At 44.4% G+C, this 19556-nt stretch overlaps 1 protein-coding gene across 1 annotated transcript in view; it reads left to right on the top strand.

The window, feature by feature from the left end:
* The window catches only part of LOC138304197 (sulfotransferase 1 family member D1-like), a 381202-nt gene that overhangs the window by 255759 nt on the left and 105887 nt on the right, over positions 1–19556 (top strand). Inside the window, exon 4 of the mRNA XM_069244052.1 lies at positions 488–614. Within this exon, the coding sequence (XP_069100153.1) occupies positions 488–614 (127 nt within the window). The remainder of the gene's footprint in view (positions 1–487; positions 615–19556) is intronic.

The following is a 19556-nucleotide window of genomic DNA, read 5'->3' as shown; positions in this document are numbered from 1 at the left end:
TACTGGGTCCTTGGTTGAAGGAAAGGGAAGTGAGCTATAGAGTGGGGCTAGAACCTCGAGCGATCGATTGATAACTCAGGGATTGGCACAGACATACAAAGCCGATCATTGTCTCCAACTCTGGGAGGGAGTCAAGGTGGGCATTCCTTTTTGAAGGTAATTTCTTCTCTGTGAACTCTGTGTTGAGAATCTGAAATCTACAAGATTTCATTGCACCATTTTTGGCGTCGTTTTTAACGCCTATGTACCTATTGAAATCAATAAGCCCCCTTGCATTTTGCTCCAATAGCATCAACATTTTTGATGCCAGTGTAGCAAAACGCCACAATAGGTTAAAAAACGTTGACGCAATTGGCCTATGGTGCGCCATTCTGTAAATAAGGCGCACCCGTAGTGTCCTTAGGTGGTGGAGAGGGGGCACAAGAAATCTGGGCCATGGTGTTTATTAAGTGGCCTTTAACCCTTCTTTCTCTCTCTTCTCTTGCAGATCATCTATGTTGCAAGAAACGCCAAAGACGTAGCAGTCTCCTTCTACCACTTTGATAAAATGGCATTATTGCACCCCGACCCTGGGACCTGGGATGAATTTCTGGAAAACTACATGGCTGGAAAAGGTAAATGTGGAGACTCTTGAGAAACTGAAGTTGGTTATGGAGTTGGAGTTGCCCTATAACTAATGGTTCTAACTTACTCGTGTTGCCATATACAGGTTTATAGAAGTTGTGCTGACAAATGTACTTTTGTTGCATGAATAGCTGTGGTGTCCTACCCTTTTCCATTGTTGATGCCCTCCCCCCGGGTTTTACATGCTGGTCTCAACACCCTCAATACCATCGGAAGAGCTTCACATTTTTTTTCGCTCTCAGAAAAGTACTAGTTTCTGTTTGATTGATGCACTCACACCGACTTTGGAGGGTGGCTATGGTTCTTCGACACACTATAGAAAAGCTATTCTTTTGTGGGGCAGGAGCAAAGGGTATTTTTCACCTGTACCATTGGACTTGAGGACCACTAGCCCTCTTGATGAATTTTAGGCAGCCTCGTATCTGGACTCCTTCACTTTCTTTTATTGTGTGCTTTAGCTTTATAATAAACATGGTGTGCAAGAGCATCTGTCTATCAGGATCACTGACATGCACTATTGCACATTCTAGATGGAAAAAGTGGGTTTATAGCATGTGCTGAGGTACAAGGCCTGGTTTCCTTGTACATGGGTAAGGCCTGCATAGCTTTTTTAGCCTTATCGTACCTGTAGTGTAGCACAAGCATGACACTTGAAGGACCTCTGTGGTAGCCCTGTTGTTGTTTTCTTTCTGTGACATGTTTTTTGATTAAGCGAAAGGCTTCGCTGCAAGTGTAAAAGACCAAAGCACTGGGGTCTTCCAACATCATTTGCACCTAATCCACAAACACCGGTGACAGTAGTAGTAGAATATTCAGTGGCAGATTTACAAGAAAGTGGTGCATCGGTCCTGATGCACCACTTTTCATACTATTCTCGCGTAGCCCTTGCCCCCCTTTTCACACCATGGTCACACAGAATTTACAATACGACGCACCATGGCGGTCATTACCACACCAGCATCAATATTTTTGTGTCAAAGATTTTAACGCTAGTGCAGAAAAGCACAGGGAGGCCCATGAATTATAATGGCTGCGTCACTTTAACACCTGCCCTACTATTGTACATTTCACTGCGCCATTTTTTCAGGCATTCCTGTGTGGGAACGCCCCCTGGATACATTATGCCTTACACAGGCATAATGTGGCACAAGGGGTTGCAAAGTGGCGCAATGCATTCAGTGCGCCTCTTTGTAAATATGGCATGGGGGAAAGGCCACTTTAAGCCACCTTAGCGTTATAAAAATGGCATTAAGGCAGCGTTATAGCTGTGGTAGGGGCTTATAAATCTGCCCCTAATTTCCAAGAAAATATCTCATAGAAATATAAAAAGAATATAAATCTAAGACAATACTTTTACAGTGATTTATACAAATCAATCAATCAATCAATCAAATAATTTCTTAAGCGCACTACTCACCCGGTAGGGTCTCAAGGCGCTGGGAGAGGGGGCGGTTACTGCTCGAAAAGCCATGTTTTTAGGTGCTTTCTGAAGGTTAGGAGGTCCTGGGTGTTGGGTAGGTTGCTGGGGAGGGAGTTCCAGGTCTTGGTGGCAAGGTGGGAGAAGGATCTGCCACCGGAGGTGGTGCGTTGGATGCGGGGGACTGTGGCGAAGGCGAGGTCGGCGGAGCGGAGCTGGCGAGTTGGTATGTGGAAGTTGACTCGTTTGTTGAGGTAGGCCGGTCCAGTGTCATGGAGGGCTTTGTGAGCGTGGACAAGGATTTTGAAAATGAACCTTTTGTTGATGGGCAGCCAGTGTAGGGATCTGAGGTGGGTGGATATGTGTTCGTGGTGAGGGAGGTTGAGGACGAGACGTGCGGCTGTGTTCTGGATTCGCTGGAGTTTTCTTTGAAGCATGGCTGTAGTCCTTGCGTAGAAGGCATTGCCGTAGTCCAGTCTGCTGCTTATGAGGGCGTGGATGACTGTTTTTCTTGTTTCTAAAGGGATCCATTTGAAAGTCTTGCGTAGCATTCGAAGGATGTTGAAGCAGGAGGATGAAATGGCATTGATTTGCTGGGTCATGGAGAGAGACAAGTCCAGTATGATGCCAAGGTTGCGTGAATTGGTAGTTGGTGCTGGGGGTGGTCTGAGGGTGGTGGGCCACCAGGAGTCGTTCCATGCTGTCTTGTTGGGGCTGAAGATGACGATCTCTGTTTTGTCTGAGTTCAATTTGAGGTGGCTTGCTGTCATCCATTTGGAGATGTTGAGGAGTCCGGCGTGCAGGTTCTTCTTGGCGGTGGCTGGGTTCCTAGTAAAGGAGATGATGAGCTGGGTGTTGTCAGAGTATGAAATGATGGTGATGCCGTGGGGGCGGAGGATGTTGGCGAGAGGAGCCATGTAGATGTTGAAGAGGGTGGGGCTGATGAAGGATCCTTGGGGGACCCCACAGATGATCTTGGTGGTTGAAGACCAGAAAGGAGGGAGGCAAACTCTTTGGGTTCTCTCAGAGAGGAAGGAGGTGAGCCAGTCCAGGGCTTTGTGGTGAATTCTGGCGTCGAAAAGGCGTGCGATGAGGGTTTGGTGGCATACAGTGTCAAAAGCTGCAGAGAGGTCTAGGAGGATGATGGCGACGGTCTCGCTCTTGTCCACTCTGGTCCTGATGTCGGCTGGGCAGGTGATGAGGGCGGTCTCAGTGCTGTGGTTCTTGCAGAATCCAGACTGGGAGGCGTTGAGTATGTTGTTCTCTTCTAGGAAGCGGGACAGTTGCACGTTTACTATCTTCTCAGCGACCTTTGCGGGGAAGGGGAGAAGAGAAATACGTCAGTAGTTTGTGAGGTCTTCAGGGTCTGTTTTGGGTTTTTTGAGAAGAGCATTGACTTCGGCGTGCTTCCAAATATCTGGGAAGGTTGCGGTGTCGAAGGAACTGTTGATGATGGCACGGAGCTGGGGAGCGATGATTTGGCTTTCCTTGTTGAAAATGTGGTGTGGCAAGGGTCTGTTGGGGAGCCTGAGTGGATGGAGTCCATGGTTTTGCCAATTTCTTCGTTGTTGGTTGGGGTCCATGTGTTCAGTAGGTTGGTGCGGCAGGGTGTTGTGGTGTTGGTTGTATCGACGGTGGTGATGGTGGGCGCTGATGATGTGAAGCTGTCATGTATGTCTGTGATTTTGGGGTGGAAGTAGTTGGAGAGGGAGTTGCAGAGGTCTTGGGAGTGTGGAGGGTCGATGGTTCAGGATTTGGGTTTGGTGAGTTCTTTGATGATTGCAAAGAGTTCCTTGCTTTTGTGTGTGTAGTTGTCTATGCGTTCTTTTTAGATTAAGGACCGTTTGGTGGTTCGGATGAGTTGGTGGTGTTTGCACATGGCTGTTTTGAGGGCGGAGAATTTGCTCATTGAGGGTTCTTGGTGCCAGGCTTTCTCCATTTTTCGGAATTCTCGTTTGGAAGACTGAAGTTCTGTGGTGAACCAGGGGGCGGTCTTGATGGTGAGGGTATTGTTGTTTGTTTTCAAAGGGGCAAGGGAGTCTGTGCAAGTTTCTAGCCATTGTGTGAGGTTGAGGGTGGTGGTGTTGGGGTCGTTGGTGATGGGAGGTGGAGCTTATGCGAGGTTGGAGATCTCGTGTTCTTTGGAGATCTTGTTCCACTTGCGGTAGGGTGTAGTGTGTTGGTGGTGGGTAGTGGGTTTCATGAAGGAGAAGTGGACGCAGTGATGATCAGTCCAGTGGAGTTCAGTGGTGTGAGGGAAGGTGATGTGGTTGCTGGAGGTGAAGATGGCGTCTAACGTGTGTCCCGCTGAGTGGGTGGGTGAGGTTACCAGTTGCTTGCGGCCGAGGTTTGTGAGGTTGTCCAGCAGGGCTGTGGAGTTGCAGTCATGGATGCTTTCCAGGTGAAAGTTGAGGTCACCAAGGAGTATGTAGTCTGTGGAGGTGAGGGCGTGGAAGCTGATGGTATCGGCAATGGTGTCACAGAATGGGGGGTGGGGTCCTGGTGGCCTGTAGATGAGGGTATCTCTTAGAGTGGTGTTGGCATTGATGTGTATTTGAAAGTGTAGGTGTTCTGCGTTGTCTAGGGTGTCGTTGGTGTTGGTGGAAATTTTGATGGGAGTTTTTGTGTATTATGGCGATACCTCCTCCTGGTTTGTTGGTGTGGTCTCTGCTGGTGGTTTTGTAACCTTCTGGGATGGCTATGGTGATGTTGGATTCTGATGAGGAGTTCATCCATGTTTCAGTGAGGAAGGAGATGTCAGGAGAGTTTGTGGTGAACATGTCCCAAAGCTCAATGGCGTGCTTGTGGACGGAGCGGGTGTGAAGGATGATGCAGTTAAGGTGATTGTGGGGTTTGGTGTTGTTGCGGTGCTTGTTGGTGTTGCTGCTGTTGGTGTGAGTGCAGGAGAAATGGCATGAGTGGCATGTGAAAGGTCTGTGTGTGTGTTTGGGGTTGGCTTAGGCGCAGGAGGGGTGCTGGTCTGGGTTGAGAGCAATGAGTTCTGTGGAGGAGTAGTGTCGCTTGGGGGGGGTCAGAGAAGTGTGGACCAGGGGAACGGGCGCTGGGCGCGGTCCAGGAGTGGACGGGCACAGACGGGCCTGTCTCTGGTGTGCCAGCGGCACGGCCATGCAGCGGGCGCCATTAAGGGGAGGTGGGAGGGAGGAGCAGCTGGGAGGCGGGAGGGAGTGTCCAATGGGGGCGCGAGTGCGGCGGGGCCACAGAAGACGAGGCTGCTCGGTTTAAAGGAACAGATGAGAGCCGGAAAAGAAAACGGACACAATTAAAGCGAAATACACAGCAGAGCACAAAATGGGCACAGATTAGGGTAAAACAGTATGAAAATCGAAAAACTAAATACAAAAACGAAATACGAGCTATGAAAGTAAATACACGGTATACTAGACACGCCTACCACTAGGCACCAGGGATGAGGCACAGGCGGGTGCCTGCGGATGGTGGAGGGCCTCAAACTTCTCTTGCAGCAAACAGCTGGTTCAGGGGCACGGAGGCAGGCTGGTAGATCTGAAGTGTACTCCTGGCCCAAAGCAGGTCAGGGGGTCACACACACCAAATGACATATCATAAAAGTTTGTACAAAAGTAATCGCCCCAAACATACCCAATGATATATACTCATTCACCATAAAATCAGATATGCAGGAAAAGCTATCAATCTTAATCCTATTAGTAGTCTATCAATAAACTTTTCTGAATCAAATGAATATATCTTGCAATTGCATATCCTATAATAAAGCATATGATTCTAAACAAAGTGACTAGTCCATCGTTTCAGGCCAGACCTTGATATTTCCTGAAAATTGGGCTAAGAATGTTATTCTGCTCATCTTAAATTAGCAAGCAATCTAAAAGAAGATTAATTATGCTGTATTTTATTCACATATACAGGGCCCATTATTTGCACGTATTCTACCTCTGAGACCCAAGCTGGATTGATTCTAACACAAATTTGCACCATTGAATTCCAAACACATTTGCCTGTAATTTTAGACAGATAGGGCAAGATCCCTTTGTGTCCAAAGAATGCATCACAGAATTTTTTATTAACAGACAATTTTTATTATTAACATGACTCATTTCAGCCACCATCTCCCTGAGCAGTGTTACACCTGTCAGCCTTCGGTTGATCTTCCCCCAAACATGTTGCCTTCCTCATCCATTTTTCCTGATCTTGTTTTTGCTGGCCTTAGGACTCTGAGCACTTTATCACTGCTAACCAGAGCTAAAGTGTGTGTTCACTCCTTAAAACCTGGTAAAATTGCTTTGTCCCCAATTGGCATATTTCATTTCCTTGTACGCCCCTAATAAAGTGGTATTACAGGTACCCAGGTTCTGTAAATCAGATACTACCAGTGGGCCTGCAACACTCATTGTGCCATTCACATAAGCAACCCTTTAAACGTGTCCCAAGCCTACCATTGCTGCCCGTGGGTGCAGTTTTAAACTGCCATTTTTACCTGGCAAAAAAAACATTAGCCAGGCCAAAGGACTGCAAAAACGTAGATAACCCACTCATATAAGGTATCAATGTTGTAAAAGTGCCTCAGTTTGAAATCAATAATGATACATCAAATCCTTGCGTTCAATTTGAAGGCATTTATTGATAGCAGTTTAACGTAAGGATCTGTGAAAATCTTATTCAGTATAGAAATCTTGAAGATATGGACTAAAACGGCCGACACGTGTTTCGTCCCCTTGTGGTAGATTCACCTGGGGCTTTTTCAAGGCTGCAAGTAATAAGTAATGGTTGAATAAAATAGTAAAACAGTCAAAATGATAAAGATGAGTGCAAAGTGAAGAAACCAGCATAGAATAGCCCATTACTTTAGTGATGGAAAAAAAGAAGAAAATGGCAAAAAGGAAAAACGATAGTCCCATATTCCTACACCCAATACAGCTAAATAACCTGTAGATAGGGTGTCCATAGAGAAAAGAAAGATACATGCTTATAGAATTGTGACGATTTTAAAACATGGGAGTGGTGCTAGCAAGGATAAATTAGTGATTTCTGTCCCACTAGTATTTGTGTATTGATGGGAATTTCTCAAAGGAATGTATATAGTGATAAAAAAATACAAAAGTATCATACCTAAGATTTGTTCATAAAAATCAGTCCATTCTTAGATTTTTGTGATAAATCGAAATGAAAACATTAAATCATAAATACATATTCTCCTCATTATTAAAGATAAACAAGTATGATACAATCGTATATTAGAAGAAATTATTTTGGACAAAACAGTCAAATATTACAGGAGATATATAATTTTCCTATTGAGACACTTATGAAGTCTTATGAGATGTGACAATCTAACTCCTATATCAAAAAAGACAAAGAATAAAAGGGGGGCTTGTTTTAATCAAGTCAATTCAGAAAAACACGTGGAAAGCTCACTGTTATATTCATGTGGTGAACAAAATTAATGTTATATTATGAAACAATCAATGAATCAATGAGAGGCTAGGTTTAATCAAGTCAATTCAAATATCCACGTGGAAATGTCACTTATTCATGGGGTAGTCAGAAACGATGTTATATTATGAGTCAATCAGATCCTACATCAGGAGCCTCTAAAGGAAGCTTATTATGTTGAGTCCTTTCAGATGGCTACGTGAAAAAACACTCTTGTTAATACATTCTTAAAGGCAACATTACTTTAGTCGATTGGAGGATGCTGGGGCTGATACATAATTCACTGAATGTTTAAGGAAGAAATATACAAATCGTCGAACAGGTAAGATATATGTAATATAGTGACAACTGTTCGTATTTTATGAACGAGCGTATATCGGGGTGCTATGGGAAATAATCTGCTAGGCCATATGGATTTTCATTATTGATAAGTTATTGAGTATCCAAAAGGATACACTCACCAAAGTTGTGGGTAAACAAAGTCTCAGGATGAATCCTATGAGCACCGGTACAACGTCCTAGTTGGGCGCCATATTGAATGAAAAGTTTCAAGAAGTCCTTCTCCTATTTTTATTAACAAGGAAAGATGAAGTCCTACCACTATTTCCATGGCCCAGGTGGAGTCGAAAGAAGGATGTGAGAGCTGTGTCGGCCATCTTAAGTCGATATTGTTTATCTATGGATTGATCCCCAAAACAGCATATACGAACCTATGTAGTGTGAGGACAACTAATTAATTATTATGCTGGTGTGTATTATATCCACTGCGGCTAAATGTTCATTTTATATTAAAATTGTTATTAATAAAGGAACATCGAGTGTTTTTGTTTCTTCGTGAGTTGATCATGAAGGACTGGTCCTGAATGCATTTTATTATATGTCAACAAAGATTAAATAACCGAAAAGGGTCTAGAATCATATCAAATAGTTTGGATATGGTCTTATAGATCCATGAGACATAAGGATTATGAATAGATGAGAAATGATTATTCATAGCCTAGTGGATCATGATATTTAACTAATCTTTAGGAGTCCTGTAGTAGATAAAAATGGTGTTAATGGACTATAGGGTAATGTCCTAGCGAACTCCTTTAATTATGTTGCATTAATGAATAAATGTTAGGCCATCATTTGTGGTTGTGTATAAAACAACATGTGTAACATCCTTTACGTCAACAGTATTAATGTTAAAAAACCTTTTGGGCTATTCAGAAAACATGGCTGTGGATCTGTTAGGATATGGTTATCATCACTGGTTTATTCTGATAATGGTCATCAATGAAGCCAATAGTGTCATTCTGGATCTTTATTGAGGCCTTGTCGGACAGTCTCAAAACGAATGATAAGTGTACTTTCATTTTATCGCAGCTTAAGTTCAAAGTTGCCTCCCCATGGATGTTGTTTGATTTTGATTAACCCACAGAAAGTAAAGGATTGTGTATGTGGTTGGCATTTCACAAAGTGTTCAACTAGTGGGAATTTAAAGTCATCCTTCTGTATGTTACCATAATGTTCCTGAATAAGTTTTTTAAGTGCTCTAGTTAAACTGCCTATATAAGGCATATTACAAGGGAAGATGATGAGATACCCTGTATTAGTACTTTCACAGTTTATAAAATCACGTATCTTGAATTGTTGATCACTGATTGAAATACTTTTAGAATTAGTCAGTCCAAGTTTGCAGATGGAACAGTTTGTACAGGTGTAAAGGCCAGATGGGAATCTCATGTAGCAATTGGTGGGTGTTGTTTCTTGATAAAAGGAAGAGCATAGTTTATCACGAAGATTCCGAGCTCGTCCAAATTATCCTGCAGGTTTATTGTGGATTGTGCTATGTGGATGACAGCTTGATGCATGTAAGATGGAGTTGGCTGCTGTGCTTTTTCGATGAACACGGGTATGTAATGTGTTATTTGCCAGGCCCAAACCTTCTTAGGGTAGGCCACGGACAGCCCAGGGGGATAGGGTGCAGTGCATTTATAATGTTGGACATGTGCTTTTAAGTTTGACATGTCCTGTTAGTGAAAAACTATTAAATTATTTTTTCACTGCTGAAAGGCCTACCTCTACCATGGGATAACATTGGAGCTACCTTAGTACATTTAATAAGCTGTAACTTCCAAATGGGAACAGGTAAATATATCTTTTTTTTTGTTGTTGTTGTAGTTTTTTAAAAACTTTCATTAAGTATTCAGCAATTACATACAGCCATGGTAATCAAAACATTAATATACTGGCGCATTATTATCATCAATGACAGTTAAGGCATTTGGAGATACAAGGCTGTAAGGTAATGTAACAAATGGGCCGGGGGAGAGAAAAAGGACTGTGAACTAGTTATTTAACCTCAGTGAAAGACTAATCAGGGATAACAAAAACTTTTCATACCACAGGCAAAGCAGAACACTTAGCATCATTTACATCTTGGTATTATTATGCTAAGGGCCACCTGAGTATGCAATACAAAATACATTTCCATGTTGTTTTCATAACCTAGTACACATCTGTATCTGGTTGTGTTCCCCGCCCACCCACGCTCCAGAGCCTTCCGTATAAGCATCATTAACTCTAAAAAGATAAGCCTGATTTGACCCTCATTTATCCCGTGAGCGACTGCAGATGAGGATCAACTCCCGGTAAATATCTGAATGAGTACTACAATATATTATGTCATTCCTTAACTGTTGGCAAGAGGCCATGTGCCCACTGCATAGCTACCCTGCGCCTTTCCAATACTAAGCCAATTGGCACCAATTTTTAGCTGCACCGGTATTATCCCGGTCACATCCTAATAGGATCAATAATAGATCTCTGGATAAAGTGTATTCCATAATGGCCTCCAGTTTGGAAAACTACCTCCCAGAAGCTCTCAATCCATGAGCAATACCAAGTCAGGTATGCAAACCCAGCATCATCCATCTTGAAGTGCATACAATGTGCAGTTCTGGCAAGTCTAGATGACATGTACAGGGATGTGGAATTCCTGAACATCTTGTTTGGGGTCAAGGGCAACAAGTTTTTATGTTTACTTTGTCCTTGGGACAAGTAGGCCCAACCCTCTGCAGCACAAACCCTTTAGCTGTCTGTTTACAGAGAGTGGAACTCTCTGCAGTTGAGGTAATGTGTTTCCAAAAGATAATGCTGTTCGAACTTGTATTTATGGTTCATTATTTGAAATCCTTCATTATTAGGGTGAGTGCTGTAAATAAATGTTTTAAGGTCACACTTCACTACTGGCGTTGATTCCAGTACAAAAAAAAAAACGTGTATACACATGTTTGAAAGGTTTAGGCTATGAGGCTAAGTATAATGCTCCCAGAATGCTCTCTGATTAGATGCAAATGAAATGTCATTTAGTAAAATGTGTTGGTGCTTGCTAGTATTTCCCAAAAATATTTCTAATGGAAAATCAGTGTAACCATTTTCAACACGATTATGGGAAGCATGAAAATAAACAAACACTGACAAAGCCAACTGACCTGACATATTTTTTATAAGTCTTTTACTGTAGTTTCATCAATGCGTGTCTTGTTTTGACATGGCTTTTGTAAGACTTTATTGTTGTGGGAACTATCAGGCCCTCAACACTGTAACAAAACTGGCCAAAAAAAAAAATTTTTGAACTCCAAAAGCACACGTTGCCACCAGTGGCATAACAAAGGCCCCGCAGCCGCCCTCCTGGGGGCCCCTTCAGCACAGCACCTAGCCTGAGTGAGTCTGGAGAGGGGGCTCCTCCATGTTCTTTGCAAAGGGGCACCCTCCAGTTTTGTTACGTCACTGATTGCCACTGTAGTTCCTGACACTGAACAAAACTACTTTGTGTGCCAATATGCTCCTTGTGGAAGAGCAGAAAGCGATCGCTCACAGTAAAGCCAGCCGAAAGAGAGAGAAATAGAAGTTTAATAAAAACAAAATGTTTTGTTAACACCAGACCTAATTAGGGACCAAGACCCACATGTAGGTAGCTTTTTGCATGTCGCAAACAGCCACTTTCGCTGTTTGCGTCGTGCAAAAAGCACATTGCGATGCACAAACCCAGTTTTGCGATTCGGTAACCTGGTTACCGAATCGCAAAACGGGTTTGTGACTCGCAATTAGGAAGGGGTGTTCCCTTCCTAATTGCGACTCGCAGTGCAATGTAGGATTGTTTTGTGACCGCGAACGCGGGCGCAAACCAATCGCAGTTTGCACCCATTTCAAATGGGTGCTAACACTTTCGCTAAAGGGAAGGGGTCCCCATGGGACCCCTTCCCCATTGTGAATGTCACTGTAAACATTTTTTCAGAGCAGGCAGTGGTCCTGTGGAACACTGCCTGCTCTGAAAAAATGAAACAAAAACGTTTCATTTTTCGTTTTTGTAATGCATCTCGTTTTCCTTTAAGGAAAACGGACTGCATTACAAAAAAAAAAACTGCTTTAATAAAAAGCAGTCACAGACATGGTGGTCTGCTGTCTCCAGCAGGCCACCATCCCTGTGAGGGCCGCAATTCGCAAGGGGGTCGCAAATTGCGACCCACCTCATGATTATTCATGAGGTGGGCATTTGCGAAGCCCTTGCGAATCACATATGGTGTCAGGGACACCATCCTACATTCGGATTTGCGACTCGCAAATTGCGAGTCTCTCTGACTCGCAATTTGCGGGTCGCAATTCTGAACCTACTGACATGTGGCCCCAAATTCTTAAAGAAAGTCACAAAAGTGCACCCATGGTATATGTTGTACCCCTATAAAATATTTGTGAACTGTATTTTAGCATGGGTAAATACGATGTGTAGATTTGCTCATGTGAAAATCTATTGAACATTTGCAAGTTCATTTTCCCTCCATCCACTTTCTTCCCAACCCTGGAAGAAGTTCTAATTCTGCCATTGTCAGGAGTAAATGTCCAACCTTTCTTATTATGGGAAAATATTAGAGAAAAGCTGGTGAAAATCTTTAAAACATGCAGGTTAGTAGGTTTGCAGACTCCTCAAAGGCATTCCAGCCCTGGAACTATTGCTTACTGCTTCCTCCAGCCCCAGTATGCAGATCTGCAGTAAGGTGGAAAAAAAGGAAATTGCTACAGTAGGGATTGAAACTGCAAGTATTCAAGCCCTACTAAGGTAGTAGCTCTGGCATAATCAGAGAGGCTATTATCAGAGCTCTTACATAATGAGATTGCTGCCGTAATTTGTCGCCACACTACATGGCACCCAAGGGACAAGTAGATCTTTTTACAGGACAAGTAGATTTGAGAAGCAACCTGTCCCCTGGACAAGTAGATATTTTAATAAATTCCACACCCCTGCATGTAGTATACTCTATTAATATATTTTAAATGTATTAACCTATGTCTACTGTTTAGGGAGACTATCTGCGTGACTGAGCAGAAATAGAGCCATTGCTCATCTGTAATGTTAATTCCTACATCCTTTTGCCAGTCTAGTCTGGCTCTTAACACACCTGGTCTAAGAGCTCCCTGCGTATGTGCATAGATGCTAGTAGAAGTAGAAGTTCATGCAGAGTTAAGTGTTGGGACCAGTAAGTGCTCCCTCACTTTTTTTTTTAAATAGATTTTATTGAAGTTTGGTTCAAATACATTCCACTTCTAAAACTGGCATACTTCTATAATCATATAGTTGTTACCATATCAATCAGCTTTTTTAAGCAACATTCAATAATTGCGGCTACTGTATGATATACGATCATTAGCGTTGATCAAGCAGGAACATATCATCCACCCCCCATTACTTGGCCAGGCAGCCTGTATGGTGTTTCTGTCCACAGATATTCCAGATTTTCTGCCCTCTATTTAAGCCAATTTCTAATGTGGCTTCCCAGGCTGTTAAGATACATCTTCCTCTTGTTGGTTAACTAGCATGGTATGTAGAGTAATGTCTTTCTAACTCCCCGTTATCCTGCCCCTGCCTCTCCACCTCCCCAAACAATAGTCCATTCAATTCTAGATGTAGCCATGCATGTGTTGTGCTGCTATACTGTTTAGGGTTCCTGTAGTTTAAAGCATGTGAGTGACTTGTCCTATGGTCTGCCTGCTTTCCCTGTTGTGGGACCAATGCCTTCTCATGCAGTGGGTGATGGTGCGGGCTCATTAGCTTATATAAGGGGTGTCGTAGTCTCTTCCTGCAAGGTTGCAACTAACTGTTCCCAAGCACCAGTTATTCCTGTGGAGCCCCTACCCTGTCTGAGTTCCCGTTTCAACACTAGGCTTTCGTATTCTGCCCAGCGCTCAAGTTCCCTCTTCCTGCATAGGAGGTTGGGACCCAGCGGTCTCTTCCAGTTCTTTGTTATCTCTCTTTTGGCCAGAGTATATGCGAGATCTTGCAATTTACTAGTGGCTTTGTTCTTGTGGGTATGAGGGAACCAATGAAGGAGACAGTGGCCTGGTGTGCAAAGGGTTTCATGCTCTATGATCTCCGCCACATATGACTTCACTCCTCTCAGTAATTGGCTAACTGTGAACAGGCCCACATCATGTGGATAAAGTCTGCTGCTTCTTCCCCACAGCGGGGACACTGCGCACCTGTTACTGAGAGGTGGTCGCGAAGCCATTTCGGAGTAAGATATGCTCTGTGTATTACATAAACGTGCCAGGACTTTTCTGGTATCAGGATCCCCAAGTCCTTTTCCCATTTTTCTCCCAGGTCGTCCAGGGGGCGCATTACTCCCCTATGGATTGCCCTAGATAAGCCGGTTATGGCCATGTGTATGCCATCCAACGTTAGGTCCGGGCTCTGCGCCTCCCATCTGCCAATGGGCACCGATGGCATGGGTGACTGCTCTGTGCAGCAGGAGGTGACTCTGCGGTAGATCATACTCCTGTCAGACGTCTTCGACTGGCATCAGGTTACCATCCCTGTACAGGTCCCCAATTCGCATGGCCCCTGTTTCCTCCCAGGCCGCCAAGTTCCCCCACTCACCTGAATGAGGCAGCCATTTGAGCCATGTCATTGGGATCTCTGGTGTGTAGGGCCCCCTCGTGCCAGTCTTCTGGAGAACCTGTTACCAACATCGGCGAAGGACCCGGATCTCTGGGGCAGCCAATGGGTCCGCCCCAACGAACCGAAAGAGAGGACCAGCCAGCTCGGAGAGGGATGGAACCGCCGTGGCATCCCCACCCGTCCGGGCTCTGCGTGTTGCCATCCACCGGGTTAGCCACTGCAACTGGGCCGCCAGGAAATATGATTCGAAGTTCGGGACCGCTGGGCCCCCCTCCGCACGTGGTCTTTTCAGAGTGGCAAGTCCACGCGGCATCTCCCGGCTCCCCATATGAATGCCGTAATCAAGGTGTCCAGCTCCCTGAAAAGCGTGACAGGGATCCAGAGCAGTATGACTGCAAAATAGTACAAGATTCTTGGTAGCACCACCATCTTAATAAGTGTTATTCTCCCGGCTACGATAATGAAAGTTACTTCCAGAATCCCAGATTGGATTTCAGTGCCCTAATGGCGCTCCCTATATTACCTTCTAGGATATCCGCCCTAGCATGGTAAACCTTGACTCCCAGATAGAACAAGCATTCCCAGGAGACATGCCCCAGTTCCTCAGGTGGGTCGCCATCCACAGAAAGCGGGTACAGATGAGATTTCTACCAGTTCACCAGCAACCCTGCTAATTGGCCAAATTGTTCCAAGAGTGCCTGGGCTCCTTCTAGCTCTGGGCCTGTGTATCGTAAGAACAGAAGCAGATCGTCCGCGTACAGCGCTATTTTGTGATGATGATCCTTATACTCAAGTCCCTGATACCAAGTAGCAGTTCGTGCCTGGGTAGCTAATGGTTCCATTGCCAATGCAAATAGTAAGGGCGAGAGTGGCAACCCTGCCTTGTGCCCCTCTCTATAGGATATTGCTCAGAGATTGTGACCCCGGTTCTGACTTGAGTTTTAGGATCTGTGTATAGTAGTTTCGTCCATCTAATAAATCTCTCACCCAGTCCCATATGCTCTAGGACTGCATATAAGTATTTCCACTCTAAGCTGTCGAATGCCTTTTCTATGTCTTCCGCTAGAATAGTCACAGGATTCTTGTTTGGAATGACGGCCTCTAGTATACGGATAGCCTGGCAGATATTCTGAGCTGTGTTCTGGGTGGGGATGAACCCTGCCTGGTCTGTGTGGACCAAGCGAGTAATATATGGGAGCAACCTTGTCGCTAGTATGCGACTTAGGATCTTGCAATCCGAGTTCAGCATGGACAGGGGCCTTTAGGCTCTGCTGTCATTAGCCGATTTACCAGGTTTTAGCAATGGAATTATCAGAGCTTCCCTTGTGGAATCTGGGAGGTATTTCGCCTCTCGTACCTTACCATATAGCTGCGCCAGTTTAGGGGCCAGTTCACCTATATGCAGTATAGAATTCTATTGGGAATACATCTGTACATGTGGTTTTTCCCTCTGCCATGCCCTTAAGAGGACAGGACACAGCATATTCAGATGTGAAGTTGAGTCCAACTCCTCCCTCCCATTCTGTCCAGGATGGCCCATTAAGTCACACCCAAGCTCCCATTGTGTGTGGCTGTCTAGGAGGAATACACATAGGCCAGCTGCCAACTACACCCAATCATATGGCCAGACAGCCTGCAGGCACCAAATGGCTAAGGTGAGATAATGCCAACTTTCTAAAAGTGGCATTTTCAGAATTGCAATTTAAAATCTAACTTCACCGTAAGCTAGGATTTTAATTGTGATTCCAGAGACACCACACCTGAGGGAATTAACTCTTATCATTTGGAAGTTACACTTGTAAAACATAGTAAGGCATCTCAAATGTTATCCTGTGGGAGAGATAGGCCTTACAGTGGTGGCAAATGAACGTAAGGATTTTTCACCACCATGACATGTAAAACTAAAAAGTGCATGTCCTACTTTTTAAATACATTGCACCCAGCTCTGTGGGCTGTCCAGGACCAACTCTAGGGGTGACATACATATTAAAAAAAGGAAGGTTTGGGCCTGGAAAAGGGTTTATTTTGCCAAGTTGAAATGGCAGTTTAAAACGGCACACAGGCTCTGCAGTGGCAGGTCTGAGATATGTTTAAAGGGCTACTTAAGTGGGTGGCACAATCCGTGCAGCAGATCCACTAGTAGCATTTAATTTACAGGCCCTGGGCACCTGTAGTGCATTTTACTAGGGACTTATGAATCAATTAAATATGCCAATCAGGAATAAACCAATATTGCCAGGTTTTGAGGAGAGAGCATATACACTGGTTTGCAGTCATAAAATGCTCAGAGTTCTAAGACCAGCTAAAATGAGGTTGGAAAACTGGAGGCAGAAGGCAAAAGGGGGTGGGGGGACCACCTGTGGGCTGAAAGTTCTAAAATAAAACATGAAAGCAACAAGTTACATGATGTCTCCAAAATTAAAACCTTTTTCTCACAACAAAGAGTAAACATAACAAGCTGGCCACCTAAAGGCAGGCCTTGAATACACTTTTAGCACAAACCATATAAACGTCAAGAGAAGGGCTCCCCTGCAACCAAGTTACCTGAACAACTAGAATAGAATGTTTTTCAGGAAAAGATTTATATGTAAGAACGGACAGGAATATTCCAAATCAAGATCTTTAAGTTAACTGCATGCTCTTCAGCCTAAAAACCAACATTGACTTGGCCTGTAGCACATATATTATTATTATTATTATTATTATTATTATTATTATTATTATTATACCATGCTTTCAACCTTGGGAAAAAGGAGCTTAACATAAGTCATTATCAAATAGATAATTTTGCACCAAAATAGTTAACTTTCTTTCAGTAAGATCAACTCCTCCACGCGCGATCTGGCTTATTTAATTTGAAAGTTGGTACACTCTGGTGTTCGTCTGCTGGCCTCAGGTGCAAACCCTTACGCTGTATGCCAAAGAGGGACAGAGGAGACAGTGTGATACGGCCTCACATATCAGAGACAGGCCATGGCCTGAAGTGTGCCAGAGTGCACACAGAAAGATTTTGGGTGCCGATAATACCACACATCACTTCACCCTGTTTGTGGGAAGTTACCTCACAACACCCTCTGCACCATCTCGACTGCAACATCCAGCCACTGATTAACATCACAGGACACTGTCCCAGCTAAAAACCCTTTACACATCGTCACTCCATTGTCTCAAATTCTGTAATTGTCATTGTAAGTCGCACAACTTGAAAAGTATTCTTCTGCCACAAATGTCAAAGATGTGGTGATGAGATTGATGGGAAGAAATATTTAAACTATCACTTTCAGTACCAGAACCTGGCCCACCTTTCACATTCAATAGTGGAATGAAAGCTTTAAATTGTCATTTCAAACAATGGTGAATCCTGACTACGAAATCTTCCCACTATGACGAACCATGACAAGGTTAGGGAAAAGTAATCAGCTATTTTCATGTGTGCCTAAAAGGCATGGCAAGCAGAAGTCTAATAAAGCAGAAGAGGTTGTGTGCAAATAATCCAAGTGTAGGCCTCTGCAACCGTCCTTGCTCCCAAACATGGTCATGCTAGACCATGACTAGGCTAGACTATCATATTTAATGGGCTCACACATTGAATCCTCATTCAAAACCCAAGCAGTAAATAATGTAGGTATATGTGTATGTATGTCTATATGATGAATTTGTGTAGTGAAAACCTGTCTAAAAGGCAGCAAAGCACATCGCAGGTTCAAAAGAAGCATAAAGTCAACAAGTAATAGGAAAGGTAGGCAGTTTGTGGATTGTTAATCTATTGTGATGCTGTGTTCTTTAAAGAGGTGCATCTTCAACTCTTTCCTAAATTGGAACAGTGTTTTGATAGTCCTGATTGATGCAAGCCTGTCATATTGGATGCTTGGTGTGTAACTGAAAAAGGCCTGCCGCCTTGTGTTTACTTTTTTACACTTCTTAGCCTGTGCTCTGATGATGTGCTGGCTGCAAGTGTGCCCACAACTGTACGAATGTTTTTTGCCATGGTTACCCCCCCCCCACACACTTTTTGACTGTTTATTAGTGTTTTCAGACTGTTTTCACTAGGAGCCTGCTAACCAGGACCCCAATGATTCTGCTTTCTCCTCTAACTTTAGTCACTTTGGCACCCTTTACACCCCACAATTGACATACTGGTCTAACCCTAGAATCTCCTAGTATATGGTACTTAGTTACCCAGGGCCCTGGTACACCAGAGGTCCCCCATGGGCTGCAGCATGTATAATGCCACCCATGGGAGCCCAGGCAAACTGTGTCTGCAGACCTTCCATTGCAGCCTGTGTGAAAAGGTGCATGAACCCTTTCACTGCTGGTCACTGCACCAGGTCAATGTAAGTCACCCCTATGGTAGGTCCTCCTAGCTCAGAGGGCAATGTGCAGGCCCTGTGTGTGCGGGCACCCCTACATGACCAGAGGTGCCCCTACAAACTCCAGTTCCAATGCACTGTACTTCCTGAGTGCAGGGAAGCCATTTTATCCATGTACTGGCCACCTGTGGTCCAGCTACATAATGGTAACTCCAAACCTAGGCATGTTTGGTGTCACACATGTCAGAATCATACCCCAATACTAATGCCAGTATTGGTGGCATGATTCCATGCACTCTGGGGGTTCCTTAGAAAAAACCCCAGTATTGCTCATACCAGTCTTTCAGGATTGGTGGCCAGCCCACGCTGCTGCAGACCCTCAGACAGGTTCCGCCCTCCTGCTGCTTAACCGCTCAAGCAGGGAAAGGAAGAACAAAGGATGTCTTGTGGGAGAGGGAGGCATCACCCTCTTCCTTGGAAATAGGTGTTACAAGGCTGGGGAGGGGTAGCCTCCCCATACCACTGGCATGTTTTGAAAGGCACGTTTGGTGCTCTCCTTGCACCCCTGGTCTCTGCTCTGGCATGAAAGCACACATAGGAAAGAGAAGTGACCACTCCCCTGACTATCACCACACCAGGGGTGGTGACCAGAGCTCTTCCTGGTGGCCACTTGATTCTGCAACTTGAAAATGAGATGTGCAGAGGCCCCTCAGAGCATCTGGTTGGTAAGAACAGTTGACCGACGTAAGTCTTTGGGAAGACCAGGTAACTTACCTCTGCTCTCCTGGTCGCTGGGGGTCACTGAGGTACTCACCTTTTTGGGTCCTGAGTTCTC

Source organism: Pleurodeles waltl, chromosome 7, assembly GCF_031143425.1.
Source record: "Pleurodeles waltl isolate 20211129_DDA chromosome 7, aPleWal1.hap1.20221129, whole genome shotgun sequence".
NCBI lineage: Eukaryota > Metazoa > Chordata > Amphibia > Caudata > Salamandridae > Pleurodeles > Pleurodeles waltl.
This window is presented reverse-complemented; position numbering and strand designations above follow the sequence as displayed.